We start from the raw sequence: 9,111 nt of genomic DNA on the forward strand, positions 1-9,111 counted from the left end.
GTGACCGGTTGGAGAAACACGGCTCGAACCGTCCCAGGTGCGCGGCTTATTTGTTCCTAGTTGAAATGGTTTGCTATTGGTGGCTGCGACCACACATTAGAGGAACATAAGAGTTGCTTAAAGTTGGGGCGCCGCGCTATCCAAAAACCCCAGTTCCCACTTCTTTGGACGATTGCTGTGCGAAATAATAGACATTAGACATCAATGAGCTCAATCAAGGCCTTAATACTTAGCTGTTATAAACAATGTAGCTCCGCAACTCGATGCACGTGTGATATAAATTCTATCGGCTGTCCCAATGCCACGTTTAAAGGGACTATCCCACCTTCAAAAAAGTACCATTTAGGATTCGGAAATGTTACTCATGATATTGTGACGAATTCTGCAAGTTTTTACGCGTTTTCATTGTATACTTTTTGAGATATTGCGACTTTTATATTTCATCGTGACGTCATTTAGGTCGGATCTGTGATGTAATGAAGAATATACTTCATGTCAATGTGGGGGAAATTTGGCAGCAAATATAGGTATTTGCTCTTAAATATGGACACCTTTTTTTAAACCCCACATTTGTTCCCCAATGAATTTCAGACAAGTTGGTTAGAGACCTTCAAAAAAGGTACAATCACTCGATTTTTCTCAAGTTTGTCTGTCTTGGCAGATAAAGCAATACCAGAACAGGCCTACGAACACACATATTTGATCAGGATCGGGCGATTGGACACTTTTAAAAGGAGATCTTTCGTGCCTCCCGGAAATTCACGGGAGAGCAGATGTGGGGTTAAAAAAAAGGTGTCGATATGACGCGGCCCATACAATAACAAGTGTCTCTGATAAGCTTATTCGTAAATCAAGTGAAACTTCACATGCGTGACAGGCGTTCAAAATGCAAATGACGTCATCAAATGGCCGTTAGGGGAAGTTGGGGCAATGCCGGAGTTGGGGCAAAGCCGAAATTCGAGATATTTCGAAAACCGTAAGACATGGATGACACCTGTCAGTGATGCTCTGAAGCTTAAAGGGACCCTCCCACCTTAACATTAGATTTGAGTTGAGATAGCCAAAATGGGGTCCCTGGCTCACAATTACCGGTTTCGGCACTCACAACATCGAGAAATGCCTTAAATCGGAAATATTGAATTTCAAAATTGCAGCATTTTGATTCAGAGGGGCTAATGCTTAGGAATACCCCTCTGAATGTGTGACGTCAGCGCAAATATCTAACAATTTTTAAACGTTTGACTAAAACGTTTTGTAGCACGCGGTGGTATATGCTATTTGCGCGCAACATCTGCCGCAAACGCCGCACTTCTAAAATAAAGTCGCTAGAAACAGCGGAGATCCCAAAAAAGTAAACAAAAGTAAAAGTCTAATATCTTGAAAACCGGTGAATATTTTTCGGTGAAATTTGGTAGATATTCGTTTTCGCTCTTTCTGAACCGAGCGACATCACTTTCATGCCAATTCATAAACTTTTTTGAAGGTGGGAGGGTCCCTTTAATTAAGTGACTACAATTATCGCATGTTTGTTACGAGCCGTCATTCGGAATACTTCGACTGTGAGGGCGCCAAGAGCGTTTTCAAGGTACCTACGTTTCCCTTGTACTACATGCGCCTTTGAAGCTGCATTTCTTACTCATTATGCTACCGTTTGTCTGGCCAATTCGGTCAAGTAATCTTTAGCATGTCTTTGCATAAGTGTGCTGCCAGGGGCGTCGACACCGGTCCGACTTTTCCGACTAGTCGGACCACTTTTTCGACTAGGCGGTGCCCTGCTGTGGCTCGCGGGGGCCCCTGCTGCAGACCGCGGGGGCCCTACTGCGGCTCGGGGGGCCCTGCTAGAGACCGCGGGGGCCCTGCTGCGCCTCTGGGGCCCTGCTAGACACCGCGGGGCCCTGCTGCGGCCCGCGGGGTCCCCTTCTGCGGCCGCGGGGGGCCCCTGTTGGGGCTCTCGGGGGGCCCTGCTGCGGCCACGGGGGCCCCTGCTGCGGCAACGGGGCCCCCGCTGCGGCTCGCGGGGGCCCTGCTGCGCCTTCGCGGGGCCCTTCGCGGGGGCCCCCCACCGGTGGGGGCCCCCCGAGAAAAAGTCGGACCAGTTTTCCTTACGCGTCGACGCCCCTGTGTGCTGCCTATTTGAAATTTATACAGGACGTTGAAAAGTTATGGGCCTGCAAATGAAAGTATGGCAGGCTGGGGTAATGCCGAAAACGTGCGATTACGAACGTGTTAAAAGCACGCTACGTGGACTTTACTGCTGTAGAATAGCAACGCGTGTTTTTAGTCACACAAATTACACTTTCAACCGACACAACGGCCTGTTACCTATAAGGAATGATTTACCTGCCATTTTCTTATTATATCACACAATTATAACTTCCAGTGTGCACCGCGTCCTCAAGCTCTGAAAACGCGTGTCAGCTTTGATAAATTCTGGATAAAGTTTGAGATAAAATGGCAAAATATCAATGTCGGCATTCCCCGTAGATCATTTCTCCCATTTTCGGCTTTCCCCGCAGTCCGGGGCAACGCCGAAAAAGTCACTTCTTTGATATTTTTAGTTTGTGCGCTTAACGGTATGCGAATTCATCAAATGCGCCTGGTATGTTTGAAAGGCAAAAGACTGGCCTCTCGAATGACGCCAACAAGAATAGCTTATGTTGTCTACCTTGCGTGCTAAGGGCGTCAGAAAAAAAGTCTTCGGCGTTCCCCCAACTTCCCCTAATAGTTAAGAGATAGGGCCTTAGCTAAGGCCCACTTTTCAAATGAAGGGAGCGAATTTCTTTAAAGGGACTATCCCACCTTTAACATGGGGTTTGAGTTGAGATAGCCAAGTTTGCGGCGAGGTTCAGAAACCACTATCTATCTAGGTTGCAACCCCCGCGGCCTCTTGGTGTTGAAGAAATTCGTTCTTTTCATTTGAAAATGGGCCTTGTGCAAGGCCCTATCTTCAACATGGAGCGACCGTTAGTGTGACGTCACCTCGTTTAGTCATTCTAATTTAAATGGGTTTGTTCGTTGAAAAATCGCCTAAAACTTGGTCTGAACTTTGCTGTGGTGCCTACAGAGTAAAAAGAATCAGCTTTATGACAGTAATGTGGCCTGGGGAAGGAGGTAATTTTGGACTGTGACGTCACATATTTGAAAGTTTGTGTTTGGAATATGGGAAGCCTAAGATGTTTAATGAAAAATAAATGCCAGAACCGTGTTCCTGGTCATCCAATCTATAAAGTCGGGCACAATTTAACTGGTTTTAACAACATTTTAGAAGGTGGGATAGTTCCTTTAAAGGGACTATCCCACCTTTAACATGGGGTTTGAGTTGAGATAGCCAAGTTTGCGGCGAGGTTCAGAAACCACTATCTATCGAGGTTGCAACCCCCGCGGCCTCTTGGTGTTGAAGAAATTCGTTCCCTTCATTTGAAAATGGGCCTTGTACAAGGCCCTATCTTCAACATGGAGCGACCGTTAGTGTGACGTCACCTCGTTTAGTCATTCTGATTTAAATGGGTTTGTTCGTTGAAAAATCGCTTAAAACTTGGTCTGAACTTTGTTGTGGTGCCTACAGAGTAAAAAGAATCAGCTTTATGACAGTAATGTGGCCTGGGGAAGGAGGTAATTTTGGGCTGTGACGTCACGTATTTGAAAGTTTGTGTTTGGAATATGGGAAGCCTTAGATGTTTAATGAAAAATAAATGGCAGAACTGTGTTCCTGGTCATCCAATCTATTTAAATGGGTTTGTTCGTCGAAAAATCGCTTAAAACTTGGTCTGAACTCTGGGCCCTTTCAACCCAGTCAGTCAAGGGCGCTTTTGACTGCTGACCCCCCGGGAAGAAATCCTACAGATGTAGATACGCTATTGATTGAAAAGACTTCGCTTCGCTCGCTGCGCCCGCTCGCTCACTGGTAATGATATGCTTTGTTACAGCGTAACTGGGGAAAAGCGCCCCCCCCCCCCCTGGGATTGATCTTCTTGCCCCTGCTACGATGTGCCGCATTACTCCCGCGTCAACTAAATCATACTTTGTCACCTGACACACCGACGGCCTAAGTGACGCAAACTATGTTGGGCAAAAATAAACAAGTACCTATATCCCATGAAACTAGGGCAGTACGCTTGCATACATCCTTAACCTTTCAGGCGGTGGGGGGTGAGCATTTTTTTGCCCCCCCCCCCTTTAGTTTTTTTCAATATATCTCGAGAACCGCTGCGCCGATCGTCACCAAACTTTCAGTACCCTCCCGGGAGCAGCTAGCGCACATGGTGACTAAAATTTTTTTCCAAAGGCTATGATAGGTTGGCCGCTAATGACGTCAGAGTGACGTCATTTTTGCCATTTTCGACCCAAAAAAAGGTTTCGCGGGAAGAGCTGTCAGGCCTACAGCTTTAGAGATACAGAAAAATGTTTTAGACATAAAAGGTGTGGAATCGAAAGGGCTACAAAACTGCTATTTCGGTTTTTCGAATTTTTGGATTTTGACCCCCAAAAATCAAAAAGTAGATTTTTTGAATATAATAGCCAAAAAATCCAAAAAGTTTTTTGAATTTCGAAAAAACGGAATATATGTGATAGTCCCTACCGCCTTCTATCTACATACCAAATTTGAGATCGATACCTCTTTTTTTGGCCAAGTTATAGTGAAAAAACTGTTCAAAATTGATGACGTCAAATTTTCAAACTCAATTTTTAGCAATTCCAGACCTCGTAGCGAAACACAAAGACCACCATTAGACTCCCCGTGACGAGCTGCATCGAATCGATACCCATTTTATGCAAAAATATCAACTTTGAAATTTGACCTTTTTGACCTGACCTTGACCTGACCTCCACCAGAAAGTGACCTCAACCGCTTTCCCTAGAAGCCCCGTGAACGGTGAAACATATTATCTTTGACCTGACCTGTGACGTCATCGGTGACCCTGAGGTCAATGAAATTTGGTTTCCTTCGACAAATTTGACGGGGCTATCGAACGCCGTTTGAATTTTCTGGATCCGTCCAGTAGTTTCGGAGATACGGGGGGGGGGCAAAAAATGCCCCCCCCCCCCACCGCGCGGAAGGTGGCTGGTAGGCCCACCGCCTGCCGGGTTAAAGTGGTCATCCCACCTTAACATTAGTTTTGAGTTGAGATAGCCGAATTGGGGTCCCTAGCTTGCACTTGCCGGTTTGGGCACTCACAACATCGAAAATTGCTTTAATTCTGAGTTATTTTATTTCAAACTTGCAGTTATCAGATTCTAAGGGGCTAATGCATTTGAATGTCCCCTTAGAATTTGTGACGTCAGCGCAGATCTAACTATTTTTAAATCTTATAGGTACTAAACCGTCCGTAAACGTGGTGGTTTCACTGAACTCTACCATTTGGAAGGCGCATCGGCCGCCAGATGGTGTCAAACGGTGCCGCCAGTGTTGCGCAGACCGGGAACCGGCCGCCGCCTGTGTTGGGGAGTAGGGAATCCGGGACCTCGATTTACGTTTGCGGCCACCGCATCCGTTACGTTCAAGCTACGCAAACACGGAACCCGGTATTTTACGCAGAATTGAGCGGAGAACACAATCAAATCTTCAAAAATCCTCAGATACAGGGAACTTAAACGTTAATCACTCGCCGGACCATCGTCTTTCTCCATTCGCCCCGGTCGATGAAGTTGATTGAAACCACTTCCCCAACGCGCCGCTAACTCAACTAGAATTTCGCGGTAAAGTGGTCGTATGCGCCGTTACAAGGAATCCACTTTAAAGGTCTCACATGAGGTCAGGTCGGTCACGTGACCTCACCATTATGTTATTGGTAAAAATGAAAACTGCTATTTTACGCTGGGAACGATCTCAAGCTATTCCAGGCACACGGAATCGTAATTTCATGTACTCCTTGCAAGGTCCGATGCTTCACTGGGTCATAAGTTTTTCGTCAATAACTTCCGATCAAATTGAGCTAGCGAGTCGGGGAGGCCGCCGATTGACTCAGGAAGACCTGCCGAATCGAATGATATATGATGTGACCTCCTTCGACCAGCTTCGTGATCTGGGGGCACTGACCTGACCTAGACCCGGGGTCAACACCTCAAGTTAACCTTACCAGAACAAAAAATATGCCATTCGACGTGCCTGAGGAAGGCGAACACGATGATGCTAAAATCATGGCTCTGCGACTGTTTTTTTTTTTGCGGAGGTATTTATGAAAAATTGAATCCGTGCGTTGGGTCAGTTGACCTGACCTCGGAGTTCACCGTCTCAGAGGTCACCGGTTGACCTGAGACCTCGAAATCGGGTACCAGTCGCTGCGTCTCGTAACGGCGCACACGTTCGAGCTGGTGTAGCAATGACGAGTATGTAGAGGAGAGTGGGGCACATTCGTGCAAAAAATGGATAAACCCATATATCTGTTCTTTGGTTAGTGCAATGGCAAAATTGTTGATTGTAGCATGGAAAGGAACTATTGCAGATAGTTTTCCTCTTTAAAAGTTATCCTTTAAAATTATTGCTTCCATTAGAAAAAATGACTTTTATTAACTCTGAACATTTGTACGAAACTGCCCCACCTATGGGGCACATTTGTTCAAGAGATGGGGCACTTCCGTTCACCCGGCAAAATTCGAGAAATTACCGGGCATTACCAGAAATTTACCAAAGGAAATTGGCAGGGGGTCATTTCACTTGATTCCTTTCGACAAGAATGCATTGCACAACAAATGTAGAAAGAATGGGCTGGCCAACAAGAATGTGCCAACTGCCGGCCTCCGTGAACTCGCCAAGTTCGCGTGAATTGCTCGTCACGACGTCGCAAGCAGTCGAGACTGAGTCAGGCGAGCGCCATTAGAGAAACCTACTACAGATAAAGTCATAAATCGCAAAAACTAAAAAAAATATGCACGAATGTGCCCCCAGGCAGTGCGTACACGAACCTGCCCCACAACGTTATTAGTTATATATTTCAAAATTTCTTTTTGAAAAAATGACACTTTTTCAACAAACAAGTTTGCAGCAGTTCCGTGAATAGAGTGGGCTTCTTCATCCCCAATTTTGAAAAGCTGAACCACATTTCCGAGTCAGGATCACGAAAATGGATGATATGAGAAAAGTTTGGAAAGCTCACGAATATTACAAATTTGCGTTTTTATCAAGCATGACAGCAGGTACAGTGTTGTCTTCTACGGTGAACGAAGGGCGGCAATGATAGAAATATTTCCATAATTTACCTTGAGCTCGTGCAGTCACTAGTGTTCCCATAAACTGCTGAAAACGAATGTGCCCCATGCACGAATGTGCCCCACTCTCCCCTAACTTCCGAAGACTGGGCCACTTGACGTAAAAACGGCCCCGCGGAGCGCCACTGTTTTTGGAGATAACTTAGATGATAAGTATTTGCGGGAAACTGCAAGGGAATCGCTCAAATACACATGCTTCCCGGCAGGGCGCGGGCTGTATATACCAGAGTATATAGAACAACGGTTGTACTTATTTGCTGTAGGCCTGTGAAACCATATCCCGGACCCCTTTATTCAGATCCATGCGCATTGTGTGTGTTTGATCCCCACTTACTGTGATATGTCGCTCATCTATCTACAGAGTAATTTCTGTTGAATACTGGGTAGTGGTCAGTGATGGAGTGGGAGTTGGATCTGCAGCCTATCGGCACAGTTCGAAGCTGTTTTTTGTGCAAAAATGGCACACCAAGGCAACCGACCATCGCTTCTAGCGCTCGAGGGCAGTTGAAGATCAGGAAAGGCATATACAACAATCCAGAACATGCACTGGAAGGACTTCGAGAATTCAGCTATGTGTGGTAAGTCTCTTAAAATGTTAAGTTTGATCGTGTTGGATATATCACTTTCAGATGCTATAGTTGAGGGGCATTCCGTCTCCTCTTCCAAACCGTCTCATTTTCTTGGGCTGCCTTAGACCGTTTTTAAGTTCTAACTACTTTTAAATGAAAGGTGTACGTGAATCCTCAATACTGTTAAATTAACAGGGCTGCGGAGTCGGAGTCGGAGTCGCCAAAATCCTACCGACAGTTAACGCTGCATGGCTCAGCGTCATGCACTGCACCTGTTTAATTGACGATACTGCGCTCGAAAGTAGATTTTGTCGAAAAAAGGTCATTTTGCTGTTTTGGACGAACGTTTACAGCGAAGGAAGCAGAAGACGGTGAATTCCCCAGAACCTGCTTTTTAATTATGCATGCTGTTTTTAATGCAAATTTGCAACGCAACCCCTTGGAAAGCACAAGAGATCGTTTCAGGCAAGATCAAAACATCTCCATTATGAACTTCAATATTATGATATGTATTTTAATAGAAATGTCCGGAGTCGGAGTCGGAGTTGGAGTCGGAGTCGGAGTCGATTTTTGAAGCCGGAGTCGGAGTCGGACTTCGGAGTCAGAGTCACCCTAAAATCCATCGACTCCGCAGCCCTGCTGTTAACACTGGCCGGCTGACAAACTTTGGACAAACTAATGTATTTCTCTTGATTTCACTATTTGACATTCTACTTATTTCCTTTGATCGTCTCGTGCCGCATTTATTCATGCTCTTGAAATGATCCACCGTACATGATTACTCTTCGGTGGCGCTGGGACGAACACACTCGAAAACACTCGTATGACGGGGCGCTCGACGCGTCTGGAAACCTTGATCAGCTGCAGCACACTCCTGATGTTCGTAAAAGGGTGGTGCTGCTCGTACATTTGTGAATACATACCATTTTTTTTTTTTTAGATAAAGCTTACGGGCTTAGTAAATTTCTCCCCTCCATAAAAGCGAACGTTCGTTAGAGTTTTATCTGTGAAAATTTTGCTTCGAAATAATAACATCATGGTCTTATTACATTCGCTGAGACGTTTAAACTTCAAATTATTTGGTGTTTAGAATAAATCCTAAGATGAGTTCAGGCTTAACAGTGTGCGATTATCATGTTTAAAATGCTTTTCTTTCAGGCTCATATTTCTTTTTCATAAGAACAAGTCCGGGAGGTTTTCGAAAGCCAAGGTATCGCCTCCCAGATTAAATGGTGGCAAACTTGGAGTGTTTGCAACAAGATCACCATACAGACTGAACCCCATAGGGCTCAGTCTTGTGAAACTCGAGTCTGTGGAAGGTAGGTGCTTTGCTTCT

The 9,111-nt window shown here is 45.4% G+C and overlaps 1 protein-coding gene across 1 annotated transcript in view; it reads left to right on the top strand.

Annotated features, from left to right (window-relative positions):
* LOC122365803 (tRNA (adenine(37)-N6)-methyltransferase-like) overlaps positions 1-9,111 on the top strand; it is a 63,795-nt gene that overhangs the window by 53,188 nt on the left and 1,496 nt on the right. Inside the window, exons 2-3 of the mRNA XM_043337342.1 lie at positions 7,568-7,784; positions 8,934-9,094. Of these exons, the coding sequence (XP_043193277.1) occupies positions 7,603-7,784; positions 8,934-9,094 (343 nt within the window). The 5' untranslated portion in view covers positions 7,568-7,602. The remainder of the gene's footprint in view (positions 1-7,567; positions 7,785-8,933; positions 9,095-9,111) is intronic.

The sequence above is a fragment of the Amphibalanus amphitrite genome, unplaced genomic scaffold, assembly GCF_019059575.1.
Source record: "Amphibalanus amphitrite isolate SeventyFive unplaced genomic scaffold, NRLGWU_Aamphi_draft 000764F_arrow, whole genome shotgun sequence".
Classification (NCBI taxonomy): Eukaryota; Metazoa; Arthropoda; class Thecostraca; order Balanomorpha; family Balanidae; genus Amphibalanus; species Amphibalanus amphitrite.